This window comes from Myotis daubentonii, chromosome 3, assembly GCF_963259705.1.
Source record: "Myotis daubentonii chromosome 3, mMyoDau2.1, whole genome shotgun sequence".
NCBI lineage: Eukaryota > Metazoa > Chordata > Mammalia > Chiroptera > Vespertilionidae > Myotis > Myotis daubentonii.
In genome coordinates this window covers 154,908,310-154,929,673 of record NC_081842.1, presented here as the reverse complement: position 1 = coordinate 154,929,673, position 21,364 = coordinate 154,908,310, and the positions used below count along the sequence as shown (strand labels likewise).

The following is a 21,364-nucleotide window of genomic DNA, read 5'->3' as shown; positions in this document are numbered from 1 at the left end:
ATAAAATTTAGTTGCAAGCTTGACCTCAATCTCCCACTTAATTTACCAAGCATTAATGGTGTGTCTAAGCTGGTGATATAAAGATGAGTATGATGCAGCCCTCAACTAGCTCCTATCAGGTGTTATTTGGATGGAATTCCATCTTGGCCAAATACTTTCAAGCCCTTCTGAAATTCCATTTCCTTCATAGAATTTAAACTGCAAATAACTTCACCGTGTCTCTCAAATTCTAATATATAATACATGTGACATTCAAAGTCCATACATTTACTCATCATGTAAAAACTGTGTATTTAGTGCTTCCCAAAACTGTGTTCACATCCTTTGGTACTATTGGCATTAACTTAACAGACTACTAAATAGGAGATGGTTTCTTAATCTGATGTTAGAATAATTATGTATGAGTTTAGAACAGTGGTTCTCAGTCTTAGCTGCACTTAAAATTAACTGAGGGATCTTTACAAGCCGCACCCTAGTCCATATTAAATTAGAATCTTTGGGGTTTGATTCAGCATCAGTGTTTTTGAAAATTCCCGCAAGTAATTCCAAAAAGCAGCCAAAATTGAGTACCAGTTGAGAAGAATCTACTTTATAGTTTACTAATACATTATATTCAGAATATTATACATTCCACCCCTCAAGAACTTTGTTACTTTTAAAATATTACTTTACCCAGAGAATTGATGGTTAGACTTTATATGAAATAGATGTCTTGGATCACACAGCCTTTTTACTTGTGGTTCTTTTTTCTTTCTGATAAAGCAGGGTAGGGAATTCAGGTTCTTTATGTCATACTGTAGGCTACATTCCTGTCCTGTAGTGAAGGAAGGATTACAGGGCCTGGCAAAATATGGCTGACTCAAAGATAATCCTTTACAGTAAGTACTTGCTGTCAAAAAAATTAATACTTTAAATTAATACTTTCTATTACCATTATCTAAACATATTCTGTGGTTCCTTGTCCCTGTGTCTTTGTTCACAGCACTCCTATCCTACAGTCTCCCTCTGCTCCCTACATGATAGTCAATAATCCAATTAAAGGTAACCTTAGTCCTACATAGAACAAACAAAAAAAGAGTGGAGAAATAACCATATTGCTAATGTTACATATTTAAGTTGAAATTATAAATGTAAATTATTATTACTTAAATGTGCAATTGTAGAAGGCGTGATCATTCCCATGATTTTATCATGGGGGCATAAGGATTTTTCCCATTGTTAATCAGAAGGTATGACATATTAAAATAACAAAATAGTACAATATTAATAGATACATTTTTGTCTAAAACATTTTTAAGAATGCATCTACTGCAGAAAATGAGTTATATCAAATAAATTAAAGAGGTTTAGATTAATGAAAATATGTATGGAGAATATAGTATATATTTTCTTCTCTATGTGAGATGTATAATCACATATGACATGGTTCTTGCCCTCAAGGCTTTCATGATCTTAACAGTATTGCCTAAAGGTAAACATAAAATTATAACATACCTTTTTCATAAGGACAAAAAAACCTATTCTTTAAAAAAAAAAAAAAAAAGATTCCTTTCCTAATTACCTAAAATTTTGAATTTTACCCTTAAGAATTTTAGTTTTCAATATCTTTCAACCCAAAATTATTAACTTTATAGAATTTTAATAATAGTTGTAGTTAGAAACTACAGTTGATTTTATTTCTCAATAAAATCCTTTACTAGACCCTTTTTATACTTCTGTATTTTTAACAGTGTCAGGGTTTTGATATATGTTAGAAAATGCCATTTACTAAGCTATGCATTTTATATCAAACTGTCCAAAAATTATTATATAGGTATGTATCATAATTTCAGTAATGAGCCCTAACCGGTTTGGCTCAGCGGATAGAGCGTCGGCCTGCGGGCTCAAGGGTCCCAGGTTCAATTCTGGTCAAGGGCATGTACCTTGGTTGCAGGCACATCCCCAGTGGGGAGTGTGAGGGGGCAGCTGATCGATGTTTCTCTCTCGTCGATGTTTCTAACTCTCTTTATCCTTCTCCCTTCCTCTCTGTAAAATATCAATAAAATACATTTTTTAAAAATATTTCAGTAATGAAGAAGTTGAGGATTAGACTATTTAATAGTTTGCCCAAGGTTTCATACTCATACAAATACATGATTTGTTGCAAATTCTCATCTTTGCTCTAGTACACTTTCACACTTAAAAAAAAAAGTATATTTAATTAAAGATACCGGTAAGGTAGTGTTATGAGAATCACAAAGAAAATATTAAATAATTAAGCAAACAAGCCTTTTGACCTGAAGATTGAAATGTTTTGTTTTTCAAATAATTAACTTTGTGTTGGTTCTCTGAAATATTGGGGAAAAACTTGCCCTGAAACCTAACTTGTATCAGGTAAACTAAATGACTTTCTTAAATCACTATTTATAAACATTATTTAGTAATGTCTAGCCCATTTGTTTAATTCCATTATGTTTCTAAAAAACATCAATATGGCCCTAGCTGGTTTGGTTCCGTGGATAGAGCATCAGCCTGCGGACAGAAGGGTCCCTAATTCGGTTCTGGTCAAGGGCACTTACCTTGCTTGGTGGCAGGCTCCTCCCCGCCCCAGCGTGTGTGAGGGAGCCAATAGATGTGTTTCTCTCACATCAATATTTCTCTCGTGTCTTTTCCTCTCTCTTCCACTCTCTCTAAAAATATATAGGAAAATATCCTTGGATGCATATTTTTAAAAAAAACTCTATAATAAAGTTTACCATGATTTTATGTACTGAAAAAAATAGGCCTGCAGGCTTATAATGTTTGGATAATATTTTTCCTTTAGCTCTCTTATAATAGTTCTTAGCAGAGTGCTTTGCACAAAGACTGACTTAATAAATACTGATTCTTAATTATGGATCTGTTGATTGTTGTATTAATCTAGTCTTGGGTTTTAAGTATAAATTAAGGCTTCTACCAAAAAAAGTAATAATATTTAGAGCCACTAATGATCCTCCAGAAATGAAACTGGAAGATAAATCATCAGAGGACTCTATACTCTTCCTTGTGTCTTTACATAGCTCATTTTTTATCATCCCATCTCAGTTGTTACCAGTTCAGAGAGGCTATTTTTCTTACCATTCACATCTGGCAATCCTCAAACTCCTGCTCCCTCTTCCAGGCCCAGCTTGCATATCCCTCGGCCTTTTAAACCTGATTCTCCTGCCCTCCCTCTCCCTGCAGAATGAATTCTTCAGTTCTCTACACTTGAATTCATTAATCCAAGCAGTTAATCATTTAGTAACTCACTCAAGAAATAATAGGACCACCTATGTTGGTCCTCTGTCCACCTTCCTTTTATCTTTATATCCTTATCAAAGTATTTAATTACTTGTTTATTGTCTCAATGATCTCATCCTTTGTAGATAATGTTAACCTGTGTGTATTAACATGTAAAATTCTAATCTATATCTCTACAGTAGGTCTGTTGCTTAGCATCTCATGGATCTGAAAGAAGACTAGAGTTCTCTCTTAAGATCGAGATTGCATAGTTACCTAGCTGACCTTGGGAGAAGGGTTTTGATTTTTGCCTAATGCCTCTCCTATCCTCAGTTACCATACACTCAAGTTTATGGGCTTAGGGCAGCAATACCTTTGGAACTGCTTTTCTCAGTCCCACCCATTGGGTCAGGGCTTGGCTAAGGCCTAAGACTTTACAAAAACTATTAAAGCTGTTATTTCTAGCACCTGAACAAGACCTTGGTGGGCGTTATAAAGTCTAAAAATAACATTCTAGAGGACCTTTCAGCTAAAAGTGCTAAGTTATAATCAACTGAAAGTATTAGACCAAAAACAAGGATGCTGGAAGAAACATAATAAAACTCAGGCAAGTGGAGCAGAAGATATTTTAAGAAATGAGAGGGGGGAGAAAAAGCAAGGTGAACAATTATATTTTGTTACCCAGAAACGAGTTATGATTAATGAGCATAGAATTAGTGCTAGTAGTATGCCTGTGGTATGGTGGGAAAAGCCATATATTCTAGAAAAAAAAAATATGCATGATAAGCAGGCTGAGTCATCACTTCTAGTATTTAATGAAAAATATCCAGAAGTCTTCATAAAATCTGAAAGGAAGGAAATCTTTTTGCTTCTTTATTACTGTGTGTGCAATGCTGCTTTTCCTGAAAAACCAACACAAGATAATGTACATTGAGTATATTTAACTACATTTTATGATCTTTAAAAGATGCCTCCATAGTATGGATAGGATATATTCCAAAAATTAGTCTACACATCGATTGCTGGAACATATCCTGAAGAAACAACTTGAATGATAGTTTTTCAGAACATCTCATAAAAGCCTATCTAACTAGGTGTGATTAAAGTGCCAATAATATAATGGCACATTAAACATAAACATCCCTTTTTAAATTCAGTAACAATGACCAGACACTGAACAGTGTGATTTACATTCATACTCTTAATTAACTTTCAAAGTACTGTAAGATATATACTGACTCTTCTTTATGATAGAGGATACCTAAGGAAAAAATATTCAAAAGCTTGCTCAGATAACACAGCATTGCAGTCAGGGTATGAATTCATATCCAGCTGACTCAAAGCTCTTACTCCTTACTGCTATGCTACCTTTATAAGTCAGAAATATTTATATACCAGACAGTGTGTTCGATTTTCTGTAGAATTCACATCATATATTTTAGCAGAACTGAGGATATGTGTTAAATATAAGATAGGATCATAATAAATGCTACAAAGGAGGTATAGATAAGGGCAAAATTATCGTAGGAGCAAAAACAGTAACATTTACATGCAGTGGTTTACAAATAATTGTATGTTTGGGATTGTTTGGATTTGAGTTTTGTTTTTAATTACTACTATAGGTTGCTAAAATGTATTTGCAATATATTTAATATTGTTTTAAAATAATCACTAACAGTTCACAGAAGAAAAGCTTGGCCAGGCAGAGAAGACAGAATTGGATGCTCACTTAGAGAACCTTCTTAGCAAAGCTGAATGTACCAAAATATGGACAGAAAAAATAATGAAACAAACTGAAGTGTTATTGCAACCAAATCCAAGTAAGAAACTTTTTACCTTTTGCCTACCTTATTGACTATTCCTATTAAAAAGTTCTGTTAGTAGGATTTTTAATGTTGAAAAAGTTTTACTTTCTATTGGAAAACAGAATTTTTTGTTTATAGCTTTGAGATTATGGTTATTTTTTGTGTGCCTTGTTTAAGAAGAGGGTGATAAACATTTCTTTGTGTATCACCTAACAAACTGACAACATTTTTCAGGCTTTTGTAAAATCCTCTTGAAAATTCAATTTCAGGCAGTGACTTTGAATTTTAAGAGATATAAAGGTCTATGAAAATAAATTACTCTTCCTGCTTCATCCAAGGAAGAATTATTCCTAAATAATTAAGGGGAAAGTTAATTCATTACCACTTGTTTATGTTAAGTTTTATGTTTTTACAGAAATTACTCCATTTGATTTTCTGACAGCCCTAAGCAGATCACTAAATAACCAAATAACCTTGCAAATAAGATGCACCATAATTGTTTATTAATTGAAACTCACAAGTTAGCATTTTGTCTAATTTAGTATAGCTAATTGGAAGGGGAACTTGAACTAGAACCAAGCACATTGGCAGTCTTCACTGGGAGCTTACATATCAGAATTGAAGGGCAAAGGCAACAATGCATGTTTTCCTTCCCCTTTTCCCCCAGTGTTATTGTGACCATGCTGTGAGTGCCATACACTTATTTTTAAGTACTTAAAATTCCAACTTTGTTGCTATTGCATAAAAACTCAAGCACTGTACAAACTACTAGTAATTCTGTGCAGTTTTATTTAAATTGCAGTGACTTTTTAAACTAAGCCTTTTACACTTTGAGGCCTAGTCTTGGGATACTGTGTGGTATTTGTTATTCACTTAAGGTTTCTTCAATTATATACCATGGCACCTAAAAAAAAAAAAAAAAAAAAAAGGTAGGTTTTCCTCTTATTCCTTGCTCTATCCAGAGTTCCTTGCACTCATAGTCTGTTCTAAAACATGTTTTCCAGAATGGCAAATAAAGTCACGCATGACTGGTAAACAGGAATGGTGTTCTTATAAAGAAATTATGATGGCTCATAAATATTATTTTATATTAGTGTTTTAATTCAAAAGTAGTAACAGAATTCTTTTTATTTTTTTGTTTGTGCTCTGGTTATAAAGTTACTTAGGTTTTGTGTGGTTAAACCAGCTGTTTTTCTGTAAGCCCTGTTATTTTTAGTGTATGATTTTTTAGAAACTAGGGTTTTTCAGAAATATATATTGAATTATAGCAGAGTTGCATAAATGTTTTTTAAGACTTAGCGAAATGAAACATTTATTTAAAATATACCAAATGTTTTATTAACTGAATGAAATCAACATGGGATTTATACTTTTGACCAAATAGGTAGAAAGCAGCAAAGCTAAGAAGTACTGTGGTGGTCAGAAAATGAGATTCTGAAACTTAGGTAACATCATCTAAATGATTCATTTTAAACTGACTCATTTTGGTTTTAACTAATTTAATGGTTTTTAAATTCCTGCTTAAAAACTCTTCTGATATGTTTTTATAATGAACACTTTTGCCAACTCCTGAAGTGTTTCTGTATTGGTTTAGCTTATTTTTGAAATTTCAGTGCACTGTGTAAAACTTACACTTGTGGAGGAATTATGTGAGATAATTAAAAGGAACATATTTAACTTCTTTTTGGATTATAATTTTAATTTATATTTAATCATTGTTTCTGGAAATTTGGACCTTTTCTCATTTGTCTCTGAAATACCTCACTATTAGGCAGCACTGTGAATGTGAGTTTCTTGACTATTACACTAAAATGTTTATTCATATTTTTCCTTTCCATTTATACTAATGTTCTATAATTGCTTTTAACCTTTTGTCTTGTATTTTAATCTTATTGGTAATGGTGAAATCTTGAGTGACTACATGCTCAGCGGTATCTATGTATCTATATACTTTAAATATAATTAAATACAATTATGCCAAGGCATCATATTGCTGATTTCTGTCTGCAGACTATTCCAAGCCTGGATTACTCTGTTCTTAAACCCCTATGCCTATATTTAGACTCTAGGAGGGAGAGACAGCTTTGAGCAAGCAAAAGCCCAAAAAAGATGTCAGAAGTATATGACTCTTTGGTTCTTAAAGGTACTTTATATCCATATTTTCATAGTTGAAAATCGTGCTTTTGAAATTGAAAACATATATTCAGAGATAAAAGTTAGACATTATATGAATGGGGCAAATGCAATTTCACTAGATATAAAGTGAATACCAGCCCTTTTTTGGAACTTAAAATCCCATAAAATACTCATATAATGGTTTTACTTTACTTTAAAATATTTTGTTCCAAAATATTTTTCATATTTCTAAAATAGTAAGTTTCTTAGAGCTATATAATACTCAATATATAAATTAAAAAATTATCCTATATATTAAAAGGGTAATATGCAAATCGACCAAACGGCAGAATAACCAGTGACTGTGATGTGCACTGACCACCAGTGGGCAGACACTCAATGCAGAAGCTGCCCCGTGGTGGTCAGTGCTCTACCATAGGGGGAGCGCCACTCAGCCACAAGCTGGGTTGATGCCTGGCAAGCACAGCGGTGGTGGCGGGAACCTCTCCCGCCTCCGCCTCCGCAGCAGCGCTAAGGATGTCCCACTGCAGCTTAGGCCCACTCTCCAATGTCCCACTGCAGCTTAGGCCCGCTCCCCATGGGGAGCGGGCCTAAGCCGTGAGTCAGACATCCCCCGAGGGCTCCCGGACTGCAAAAGGGTGCAGGCCGGGCTGAGGGACGCCCCCTACTATAGAGTACATGAACGTTGTATGCTGGGCCTACAGTATATTAATATAAGTACTTGAAAGCATGCTAATTTCATATTAATTTTCCAGGGTGATAAATGTCTGGTAGTGGAAAAAAAGAGTCTTTTAAATAGTTTTGCTATTTTGAAATTGGTAATTTCAAACTTTTCTTGTAGATGCCAGGATAGAAGAATTTGTTTATGAGAAACTGGATAGAAAAGCTCCAAGTCGTGTAAACAACCCAGAACTTTTGGGACAATATATGATTGATGCAGGGACTGAGTTTGGCCCTGGAACAGCTTATGGTAAGTGAGAGGCAAAAGGTCTATTAACAAATATCTTGTAGATTTTTACTACTTAGAGACATCATTAACATTTACCTAATATCAGTGGAATCACTTTAACTTCAAAATTTTTATGTTAAAATTTTCAATGAAGTGAGAATTATCAGTAACAAATAAGTATGTTCATTTCAATTTAATTTATTTTATTTAAGCATATGTTGTTCTGAGATTTCATATGATCTTTTTAGGTTTAAAATGTTAAATGGATTCTTCACTTGCACTCTTGCAATATCTCTGTTGTGGTACTTAAGATACATTGTAGTTTTTGTTTACATATGTCTCCTCTTTTTTTTCAAGCTTCTTGAGGGCTTATTTTATAAGTTAGAATCACTGTTGCTTTCATTACACATAATGTCATTAATATAAAAATGTTAACAATGGTTATCTCTGGATGTTTGGATTACATTTCATTTCTATTTTCTTCATATAGTTTCATTTTTTTATGATCATGTTTTACAGTTTCTCCAGCTTTGTTAGTTGTTATACTGACTCTTTTAATGTGTAACTCTGGAGTTCAACGTTATATACTATTATCCTTCAAATCTAATTTTCTCAGAATATACAGCAATTTTGGATTTCTATAGCTTTTTTCCTGTTGTTCGTCTTTTTTTTTTTCTTTTTTTATTGCTTAAAGTATTACAAAGGGTATTACATATGTGTCCTTTTTTTTTTTTCCCGCCCTTGACAATCCCCTGGCCTCCCTTGTTCGTCTTTTTAAGACTTCTGCAAGAAATTGGTTCTAAAAATGGATATGAAATGATAGGTAAAATAAATGATTTTTTATATATAATCCTGATTTATGAAATAGCTCATAAATTCTGGAACTAAATGAACTTAAACTTTAGTAGGTCTCTTCTTTATGTCAGAGGAAATAACCTAAATACTGTGTAATCAATGCCATTTAACCCATTTAGATGTACAACTTTAAAATTTTTACATTGTGTTCTTCAAAATATAATTTTTTTCAGAAGTAGGGAGATACTTTAAATCTTTACAGTTTTATTTCTAAAGTTTAACTATTAATTTTAGAGAAACTATATACATTAAGCAGATTTTTTTATTATCTGCTTATGCCAGGCACAGTTTTATGGAGTCATAAAAGTTTAAGGAGACCCAAGTCTTTCCTTCACCAAAATGAAGGCCTGGTGGGACATGATCATTTGAAAGGCTTCTAAATTTTTTCTTTTATAATTTACTTAATCTGTTTTTATCTCTAATAATTCCATTGACTATACCCTAATTATTGGAATTGGGCTTTGAGAATATATATTATTAATTGATAATAGCTAACAATTGAGTATTCCAAGCATTAGAATACTGTATATAAGTATTATTTCAATAAATCCCCATTTTATATCCTACTTATAAATTCTATCTCCATTTTTAAAAAAGGAAACTGAGTCTAAGAGAGGTTACATAATTCATCCATGATCGTATACCTAGTAATTCAAATGTAGATCTGTATCCAGAAATTGATCTCTTAGCTGCTATGTTATATTATTACTTCCTTACCAGTCAGATCTAATCTCATTCTAACGTGAAGGAATTAAGATCTACAGAACTAAAGCTTATTAGAGATAGAACTGGGAGTAGAATCTTGATCTTGTGGTTCCCTTTTCTTTCACTATTTTCCACAGTACTTTTCTTCACTTGCACTCTTGCAATATCTCTGTTGTGGTACTTAAGATACATTGATTTTTTCTTTAACTTAAAATACAAATATATGGCATACTGTTATTTATAGATATTTGAGATAAGTACATAAATATAGAAACAGAAGTCAAATTTTGACTTGATCTACTTAGTAAAATATTTTAAGCACTATACTTTTATAAACAAATCTACACTATTTGAGCTGTGATGGTACATACTTTTCATTGTATCCATCCTCTTTTGTCCCATTGATACAATTAGTACAATTAACTCTGACATGAGTTTATCTTTGTCATTTTTATTTAGATATTTATAATCTTAATAACTTTTTTTTTATATATTTTATTGATTTTTTACAGAGAGGAAGGGAAAGGGATAGTTAGAAACATCGATGAGAGAGAAACATCGATCAGCTGCCTCCTGCACATCTCCCACTGGGGATATGCCCGCAACCCAGGTACATGCCCCTGACCGGAATCAAACCCGGGACCCTTCAGTCCGCAGGCCGATGCTCTATCCACTGAGCCAAACCGGTTTCGGCAATCTTAATAACTTTTAAAATAAAACTACCTGCCCTAACCAGTTTGGCTCAGTGGATAGAGCGTCGGCCTGCAGACTCAAGGGTCCCAGGTTTGATTCCAGTCAAGGGCATGTACCTTGGTTGCAGACACATCCCCAGTGGCGGGGGTGCAGGAGGCAGTTGACCGATTTTTCTAACTCTCTATCCCTCTCCCTTCCTCTCTGTAAAAAATCAATAAAATATATTTTTTTAAAAAATAAAACTGCCTTATTTTACAGTTATTTTATTTAAAATAAAAGTTATTTCTATTTGATTTTTACTTAAGTAAACAAGTAACAACTATAAAGCAGATCAAATTGCTGATTTACATTGACATGATTCTGTTTTCCAACATTATCAGACAATGGTTTAAAAAAACCTTTTTTTTTTCCTTTTCAGGTAATGCTCTTATTAAGTGTGGAGAAACACAAAAGCGAATTGGAACTGCAGACAGAGAGCTGATTCAAACAGCAGCTTTAAATTTTCTCACTCCTTTAAGAAACTTTATAGAAGGAGATTATAAAACAATTGCTGTGAGTTGAAAGTGCTTTAATTTTTATTAAAATATTTAGATATATATTTACAGTTTTTAGTGAATAATTTGCCATCTTAACTATGTAGATGTCACATATTAGAAATTTTAAATAACCTAGCTAGGTATGTATTTAACAGAACACAAAGCTAATTAAAATACAGGACTATTAATGATACGGACTCCATTTTTGTGTCCCTGTTATTGAAATACTCTTACATCATTCTTACTTATTACCAGCATTAAAATCTATAGAGAGTGGTTCCTGCAATGATTATTAAAATATGTCACAAAATATCACCATAGTATAGCCATTAAACTGGGAGCCAGAAACCTAATTATTAGAAGCTATATTTCTGGCTATTAGACTTTCTGTCTTTTTGCATCCCTAGAAGTCTGTTTTCTTTTCACGTAGCTGTGTTATTTGCTGATGTGTAAGAAATATCACTTTCCCAAACCCAATCTATTAGTCTATTATTAAGTGATGGAGGATGGAGATTTAGGTGGCTATTTTTTCTAAGATTATTGCAAGACTGCTCTATTTTAAATATTAGGTCAAACGTTGCTTGCACGTTTCGTGTTATAAAATATTACAGAAAACATATTTACAATGAATTTATCTCTAGGTAAAAGTATTTGGCTGAGACAAAGGAAAAATCAGCAAGTTGAAATACAATTTAAAAGATATTAGATTGTCAATGGGATGAAATTTGATATGTGAAATCTGTTTAAAAATAAAACGAACAGTGACTATTTTATAAAAGCTTGAAGTTCCCATGAGGAATTCGATGTTTATTCATTATCTATTCTGTAATTGGAGTAGTAGAGTTGCTCTCCATGCTAGGGTACATGTGATCACATAGCGTATCAAGCAACTTTACACTAGGCCTATACTTCCTTCATCATAGGCACTTTCTAGATAAACTGTAATGCTGTAAAAGTTTTTCATTCCAGTCTGGCCGGTGTGACTCAGTGGTTAAGCATCGACCCATGTACCAAGAGGTTGTGGCTCGATACCCGGTCAGGGCACATGCCCGGGTTGCAGGCTTGATCTGCAGTGTGGGGCGTGCAGGAGGCAGCCAATTGATGTTTCTCTCCTTCTCTCTGAAATCAGTAAAAATATTTAAATTTTTTTTAAGTTTTTCATCCTGGGCACTACTGGCATTTTAGGCTGAATAATTCTTTGTTGTGGGAGCTAGACTGCATTGTGGGACGTTTAGCAGCATTCTTGGCTTCTACCATTGGATGCTAGTAATATTCCTCCCCCAGTTGTGATAACCAAGAAGATATTGCCAAATATTTCCTGGGGAGCAAAATCCCAAAGTATTAAAAATAATATTTCTGTTTTCACTGTCACCTGCCATCTTACCCAGATATCTAGAATGTTTCTATTGTTTTAAAATTGAGAACAGTAGGAAAAAGGAATCAAATACTGTATAGCCAGTTTTGTAATTATAGATCTCAGTTAATCAGATGATTCATATATTTTATGGAAAATAATACTTTAAATACTAATGTAAAATAATATTTTAAAAGTATGCTCTTACTGGCTTTTAATATCATTAGCCTTTATATTTTTCTTATAGAAAGAAAGGAAGCTACTACAAAATAAGAGACTGGATTTGGATGCTGCAAAAACCAGACTAAAAAAGGCAAAAGCTGCAGAAACTAGAGCTTCAGTAAGTAGTGTTATTTAATTTAAAAAACATTTTAGGTTAATAATTTTCAGACTTGTAAAATATTTTACTCATATACAGTGCAAGCTACAATTCATCAATAAGACTAGAATATGACTTTAGAGTGTTGTTTTTGTTATCAGAACTTAATATATCCTAATCAGTGCAAAGTAGTTATATCAGCAGGCAATGTTCTTATTTCAGTGATACCCCTGTTGCTAAAAAACAAAAATTATGAGAATTATGAGCTCCTCAAGCTGTGTCATGTTGTTTAAATATCCTCAGTCACCAGTGATGGCAAATAGATTTTTTAGAGATAGCTTGATTATATTTGAAATAGAAAAATAAATAGTAATTAAGATGAGAATGAATCACACTAGAGAATGCTTGTGTGTGGCTTAAAAGGTAGATGTAACTCTTTCCACATGTGACTCAAACTGACTAAAGGAGTTGTCACCAAGAATAGCTCCAAAAACATTCAAACAGCGGCAACAGGGACTGACAGGTGACTGCTTTGCAGGGAAGGAAACCTATTTGGATAAATAAGTTCTTGTATACTTTTCATAAAAACAATCTCAGATAAAACTGAGTGGGTATATATTAAATGTAGTAATTCAATGATAATGTATATAAAACTTTGTGTAAAGGTTTTATTTATAAGCTTCTTATTTAATCTAACATTTATATTGTTTAAATCTTTATTCCAAAATTTGAAGAGATGAATCTGATTTGAATTGGAACAACTTTATGATGGTACAAATATAAACAAGTCTGGATTTATTAGAGGACGCTAATAAGTTAATTCTTAATTTGAGCTAAGAGATATCTTTTGTTAAGAGCCTTACTACATTCCCACTGCCTTCTGTTCACAATTCACTACCACTACCACCATCAAAAATCATTGCCTTAAGGAGCATGTTACCACAGTATTGGTAAAAGTCTCTTGTGCCTGTCATTTTGGGAAAGAAAAGACTGAGACTTGATTTTGAATGAAATTTAAAACTGATAACTTGGTATTGGACAGTGATGTCTTATGAGATTACCCCAGTACCTTGTATGTGCAAAATAAATTATTTTCTTCTATACTGTTTCTCTTTTGGAGATTCTGTATTAGTTACTGCAGGAAACGTGCTGTCTTTGACAGGATAGTAATTCCAAATTCACTGTCAATTTTACCTCAGAATTATCCTGACATCATCTTCAGGAACAGCCTAACTTCCTTAAATAGGCTTTTTGCATTTACTTCCGTTTACTTAGAGAATACAGAAGAATAGAAACCACCAGAAGTTTGGGTTTGCTTTATTCTTTTCTTCTTTGACACATTTCCTAGTTTTAAGTGGCAGCTGAAGAGGTTACTATAACCTCGGACTTTCTTTGATTTTACTTATTTATAAATTTCCATGGATTGTTTTATGACTAGTTTATTCCTTTGAATGGGAAAGCTGTGGGTAGGCAAAAGGGCTTTCATAGTGAAAATTTTAATAAAAATTATAGATAATGGCAGCAGTTTTTAAAGTGATGCATTTTCCCTAAATGATTTTAATTTTAAATCAGACATCAACCATATTTTTTGTCTTTGAAAATTTGAATCTTTTGGAAAAATAGAATAGGTACCACTATGAAATTCCATAGAACAAATAGAGAGTTTTTTTAAAGTAATAATACCTGTTTGTGTGTTCTTTATTGTGCAGAAAAAACTTATTTCACTGTGTTCATTGGTATAATGTGTTCTTTGTCTCTTACCTATGTATTTAAGCAACTAAACTCAGCTCACCTTGAAGGAGATAACATTATGGTAAATTTCTCTTACATGCTCAACTTCCTGCATGTAAAATGGCTAAAGGTTTGTTGGCCTACTGTGTTTTCTACATCTTGAATAAAGTGCCTTCTCCTGCTATCATCTGCATTTAATGGTCTAAAATATTCAAAAAGACATGCATTCATTAGTTTAACAAAATATATGTGGAATAATAGCTTAAATAATATTGGAACTAAAAAGAAAGAATGTGTTCTCATTGCCAAATATATTAGCTATGCCAAATTCAGATTTTACAGTCTGAATTTACACATAAGTTTATTGTGCCTTTTATGCCCTATAAAAGATGTTAATTTAGCTGGCACTTTATATGTTCACTTTTGGCAAAGAAAATTAACAAAACTTACTTAACTTAGAGAAAGGGATAAGGTATACATATTTATTTTGTTTCTCAGTATCTTCAACGTCCCCTTAATTTTCACCCAAACTCAACATAGAATGAATCTTTTGCAATTCCAGGCCAAAACAAACCTCAATAGTTTTGGTATTTATGTAATGGGAAGGCCCATTCCTCCATATGCTCACTTAAGAAAATTGCAGAATAGAGACAATGGTGGACAAGAATTGAAAGTGAGAATTGTTATATATAGTATCCAAAGTATGTATTGAGCTTGATTGGAGGAAATTTAGGAGATGCTAGAAATTTTTTTTAAATATATTTGTATTGATTTCAGAGAAGAAGGGAAAGGGAAAGAGAGATGGAAACATCAATGATGAGTGAGAATCATTGATTGGCTGCCTTCTGCACTCCCCCTACTGGGGGCAACCCAGGCATATACCTTGACTGGGAATCGAACTGGTGACCTCTTGGTTCCTTGGTCAACTGCTGAGCCACACCTGGCCGGCTGGGAATTTTTGATTTTTTAACATGATAGAAATATGAAAAATCTGAACACTGCCCAAATCTTAAAAGTGTTAGCTAGTAAAGATTTATGAGTATTTGGTATATTATACTCCTACATAAATTACTTCCACAGAAGTGACATGGAAATTGTAGTAAAGTTGATAATAAATTGGCAGTTAAACTAGCTGCTTTTATTCCCAATATTAGCATTGAATTAAAAGGGGGGGGGGGGTTTGCAATCCATGAATCACTGACTAAATGAGGGCTTTCCTGAGATAGCAAGAGAATGCATTTATTTATTTCCATTGTCCTATCTGTAGGAAAATGAAAAGTGTGAGACTATTTCTTTCTGTCATTGGTAAGTTAGTATATAAATTGTAGGTTTTCTTTTGTAAAAATATCCTAACCAATTAGCAAGACTGTTTCACTTATTAGGCACTTGTCTTATTACTGATACCATCTACTTATAATAAGATGTATTTAACTCTAGTAATTTTAAATTCATTATAGGAGTATCTCTAGTTTATTGTCTTCCCCCCGCCCCCACCATCCCAATGACTATATCCGTGTTCAGTGTACATTTACCTTTGCTTTATTTTAATTTCCTAAAGTTGTAGAGTTTAGGCCTAATGAGGAATTAGAAATCATTTGGTCCAAACTTTTATAAATAAGAAAACTAGAACTAAGAGGGGTTAAATATTCCATTTTAGATAACTGTTATTCTTATTAATTTAGAGAATCAGTATAAGATTCAAAAATCAATAGTATTTATACATATGAAGGCATACTTTCACAGTATATTAAGCTGTACTAATTTAGTTACTTCTATATTTCACCTGATAATGTGATCCTGAGAAAAGGAGTATGCCATTTGAATTAAAATATTTACATTTCTCTATACTAAGTTGTAGAAAATGTTAAATTCCAACTTTCATGCTGTATATTTTTCTCTAATTTTTAATGCTGGCTAGATTTGGGCAGAGGAAGTGACAAAAGTAAGTAAATTATTAAACTACAGAATTATGAAACAGATTTAATTGTCATTCACTCAGAGAATATTGGACGATAACCGTGGGGCTAGTCACAGCCTTTGTTACTGTATCTTATAAAATCTGAAAATGATTATGGAACACTCAGGTCCACAGAGCAATAGAACAGTCCTGCAGAGATATTGTTTGCACACACTATTGATACCTGATAGATTAAGTGGTAATCTTTATAGTGCCTTGCCAGATGCAGTTTAAATACTTGGTTTATTCATATGGCAATTATGTAAAATATAGTTAACATCATATTCTCTGTGTTCGTGTCACACAAGTAAATTTTCTAGGTAACTGAAACTTGTTCTCTCCAGCACCAAAGCTTATTTTTCTGTCACTTTAGTTAAAAACATTTGTACAAAAAGTATTTTGATGCTGCATTAAACAGGATAACATATATTGAATTTTACTTAAAGTTAGGGTCTTTATTATGAATATTCATTATTATACTGTGTAACAATTAGATCTTTTGTTTTTGAAGTGTGTTGTCTTCTTGTCAAACTGTCACTTTTAGAAGTTGTCCATATGTCTGCGACTAGCCTGTTGTTATCATTTCTAATCTTTCTGGGCTGGGAAATCAAGAACTAAGCAAGAATTTAATAAATAAAATCATGACTTTAATGCAGATTTGTTTTAAATGCTATTGGAAATATTCAGAAGCATTTTTCATTTATTTTTTGACAGTAGGATTGCTGACTATACAATCTGTTCTGTGCATAGGTTATGAAGCTGTTGATTCTATGACTTGGCAATCCAATGTGAAATTCTTAACTTATATTCTCATCCCCTTTCATGGAATCTATTCATCAATTTAGCTATAGTTTCACCCTGGCCTCTGATATCTTTTAGAACTTCTAGCATGAAAAGATGGCAGAGTAATATAGAAGAGAATATAGATTAAGCAAGAAAACCAGGGTCTCTTCCACTTTGGTTAGCATGCAAGTATACTTAAAAAATTTATTTGATTCAATCTCTACAACTTTAGGAAATATTTGATATAATGGGAAACAATTCATGAAACAAATACTTATGTATATATGAGAGGAACTTAAGAAATATATCAAAAATTCTTCTGTAAATCTCACTTTTGTCATAATTTAAAAATGTTTAATTTATGTTTCTGGAATATTTTAAAGATTTAAGCCCATAGGATAAAGTAAGTAACACTGACGAAGTTTGTCACAGAAAATACATGATTTAAATTTCTAGCTGATATCACAGACCAACAAATTCTTGCCCTTTTCCCAAGTTACATCTTAAAAGGACTTTTCTTGCTTTTCTGATCCAAGTTATGCTACCATATACTCTAGATCAGTGGTTCCCAACGTGGGGCACATGCCCCACAGGAGGGCAATTTGATTTTTAAGGAGGGCAATTCGAGGATGAGTTATTAACAGTAAAGTTTTTGCATTTCTTATGGTTCTAGGGGCCTCATATACAGTATATAAATATATTTTGTGTTATATTTATGCATTTCAGTTCTCTATTATGTGTTTTGAAACTTTATTTGCTATTTTTTCATATCACTTCATATTACTATATTTTAAATAATTTCTTAGTTATTTCTTCCTCAGTATTTCAACTGTCCTTTTGTTATTTTATTTTTCTCTTTCATGGATGCCATATTCTTTGGAAGCTTGTTTAGACCAAGTTAATGGCCTTTTAGGCTTCCTCCACGTGAATAGAACTTCACTTTTTGAATAAGAATTATAGGTCACAGAAGGGGCATTGGGATTTTAGAGGTGCTTAGGTGGGGCATGGCCAAAAAAAGGTTGGGGACCACTGCTCTAGATCAATTAGCCCAGTAACAGTAATCTAAGCAGTAATTCTTTTCTCTAGAACACTACCTTTCAATTGTAAAATTAAGTCAGGGAATGAGATCTTCTGGAAGACAGAATAAAAACCCTTTAAATTTATTGTCTTTCTTTAAACCCTTTTTACCTGCCTAGTATGGATCATTTTCTTCCTAAGTAAATTGATTATGCTGAACCTAATTTCAGTTAACCTCTGCCTCTCAGATTCAATTATATGTGTAGAAGTAGAAATTATTTGGGACTTTCATCGCTTGCAACTACCCTAGTTCACACTGAAACTTGTTTGTTTGTTTTTTAATGAGATTTTTTTTTCTTCCTATCATTTACCTTTTCTAAATATAAAGCCTAGGTTGCTCAAACCTGTAAGTCTGATCCCTTGTCCTTGAGATTATTTTATTTTTTTATTCAGTGTCTTTAAAACACTAGTTCCACATCTCCACACCAAATCACCAAAACCAAGTTCTTCAATCTGAACCTTGAAGCCTTCTTAACATCCTCACTCTTTGGAATCCATTGTCATCATTAACTTTGGTTATGCTTGTGTAAGGCAATCATGATAGCATCCCCCTTAAAGGAAATAAATTTGAATCCTCTTTTCATATTTTGACTCACTGCCAGGTTATTAAAATTATTTGAAAGAGAAAAACAAAACAAAACATTATTTCTACTTCAGACTCAAACTTCCATGTCACTTTTAATCTACTTAGCATACTTGTTTATACCTTGTACAAAAATATTGTCACTTAGTAGGCTTTTCTGCCATTAAAGCCTACTAAAGGTTATTAATTCAAGTTGTACATGGAACTAGCCTCATTTATTTATTTTTGGTTTGTTATGGTTAATTCTATTAATCAAACTTTTTGCATTCAAGAAAGCAGAATAGTAAATAGTGCAAATGTAACACTGAAGTGATTGGCTTTCCTTAACATTTTCCTTAAGAAGAACATTGATTCTTCTCCTGGGACTTTCTTCCACTTCTTACTAGCTTCCAGATGAAGGTTACTTCAGCCCTGTATCAAAGCAGCATGTCTTCATGGTGGTTTTAGTCAAGTAAATTTAATTTTAACACCATTTATTGAGTAATGTAAGCTTATTTCTATAAATCCAATCTACTGGTCAGTTCTTAGTTCCCTCTGCCAGGCCTGTTGCCAGTGAAATTAGAATACTTAAGCAACTGATTATCTATTTTGCTGCTGCTTCCTTGTTGATTGGTTCAATAGGCTAACTGTTGCCACCAAGGGTGAAAGAGAGGGAGATGGGGTATGAAAGGAAAAAGCTCAGACTTTTTATACTTAAAGTAGTTTTACATAGTCCTGAAAATATTGCAATTATTTGGCTGGGGGTGGGAAGCTATTTATTCTGGAAAGGTGGAAAATACCATTATAATGTTATTAATAATGATGATCCCCAGTGAGAGAGCTATTTTGAGTGACCTACTCACTTACTACCAACCAACTCTTGCTAAAAGTTTGAAAAGATGGTTTTGCCAGTATTTACTGTTTTTATATTATGTTGATTTTTTAGTGATCTGTTTTGTCCCAGCACTAAACCTATATCAATGGTTGAAGCTAAGAGTAGTGTACTATTATACACACACCTCTTTCCAACTCCAAGTTCAGGGACTTGAGCTTGGTTGCTTGAAATCAACTGTGTAGGAGTATTTACACCATGAAAATAAACACATTAGTGCTTTTGTATTTCATAGAAAGTCAGTTTACCCCAGCACACCACTGATTAAAGGGAACCCATTACTTGCAGGAAAACCCTAGCATATCTTTTGGGTAATATTTCTGCTTAAAACATTATTTCATGCAAAGTTTGGAAAGAAAACTTAAAGACATTTATGTAGGTTAAAGAATCCTTAGAAGAAACCTAAAAACTATGTTCTAGAAACAAGTATATGTTTGGTAACTAAACATCCGAGTGGTTAAAATCCTGTGATTTTGTTCTGAAGTTGTTCATTTAATATTAAAGACTATCTTTAAGTTCAAAATAAAGTAACTATAGTAGTAGTTTGAGGATTTTTTGAAATATTTTATACATGTAAACTAGTGATTTTAAGATTTTGTAAAATGGCAAAGTTGATACTTGGAAATATATTGGTTGTCCCAGTAGTTTTTCTAGACTTTCATGTGTATACCATTAAGCTTTGGCATTAGTAGATTCTTTTGAGTCAAGTACTTATAAGGAATCAGTTCTGTCTAGATTGAGTAATATAGAAAAACTAATGTCTAGAAACCAGGGACCAGTTTAGATACAAAAGCAGAATCAGAGAATTGCCAGATTATCATTTAGGATTTGTTTGGGGGTTTTCTTTGACAGTCTACATAAATGTATGTAAAATGGACTAAGTCCTCTTAATGAGGTTCTAAAACTATGTTCCAATTTAAGTCTGAACAGGAATTAAGAATAACTCAAAGTGAATTCGATCGTCAGGCAGAGATTACAAGACTTCTGCTAGAAGGAATTAGCAGTACACACGTGAGTATTCATTTATTGGAAATTCATTTGGAACAAAGGACTTTGATAGTCCTCAGGCAATTTGCGGAAGAAAACCTGAACTTCCTTTTTAGTTATTTATCAGGGAAATTTAAACTGTGACACTTTTTAAGATATATGAAGAAATATTTTAAATTTTTATTTACACTCTATCACCTAGTTCTCCCACCATAATCAACCATTTGTTGATTTTTGTTGGCAAAACAGTTTGTTATTACACAGTTGGCCATGGTCAGTCTTAATAAGCCTTGTAGTAAAGTGCTAGATACTAGTGATTCTCCCTGAGTACAGTGTTGTATTCTGTTTCCCCTTATGATAGATTATAGAGCCAAGAAGTGACTGTAACTTTCCTTCACAGGCCCATCACCTCCGCTGTCTGAATGACTTTGTAGAAGCCCAGATGACTTACTATGCACAATGTTACCAGTACATGTTAGACCTTCAGAAACAACTGGGAAGGTGGTAATTTTCTTTTCTCATGAAATTCCTGATAAGAAAAGCAATTCAGGTCTTTTCTTATAAAGTAGTATTAGAGATGAAGATTAGAAAAATTAAAGACTTTTATTAGCTTGCTTTAAGTCAGGTTTTTTATTTTTTTTATTTTTTTAATCTTCACCCAAGGATATTTTTCTATTGATTTTTAGAGAGAGGGAAAAATAGAGGTATCGGTGTGAGAGAAGCACATCGGTTAGTTGCCTCCTGCATGAGCCCCAACCAGGGCCTGGACCTGGAAGGAGCCTGCAA

General features: G+C 32.9%; 1 protein-coding gene across 9 annotated transcripts in view; it reads left to right on the top strand.

The window, feature by feature from the left end:
• The window catches only part of SH3GLB1 (SH3 domain containing GRB2 like, endophilin B1), a 29,530-nt gene that overhangs the window by 4,787 nt on the left and 3,379 nt on the right, over nt 1–21,364 (top strand). For 3 of the 9 annotated variants that reach the window (XM_059688984.1, XM_059688990.1, XM_059688991.1), the window contains 8 exons: nt 4,916–5,057; nt 8,020–8,148; nt 10,799–10,932; nt 12,518–12,610; nt 14,364–14,450; nt 16,239–16,262; nt 20,513–20,602; nt 20,979–21,079. In XM_059688984.1, the coding sequence (XP_059544967.1) occupies nt 4,916–5,057; nt 8,020–8,148; nt 10,799–10,932; nt 12,518–12,610; nt 14,364–14,450; nt 16,239–16,262; nt 20,513–20,602; nt 20,979–21,079 (800 nt within the window). Of the gene's footprint in view, nt 1–4,915; nt 5,058–7,104; nt 7,186–8,019; nt 8,149–10,798; nt 10,933–12,517; nt 12,611–14,363; nt 14,451–16,238; nt 16,263–20,512; nt 20,603–20,978; nt 21,080–21,364 lie in introns of all 9 variants that reach the window. The other 6 variants (XM_059688993.1, XM_059688985.1, XM_059688989.1 and 3 more) reach the window with 6 other exon arrangements.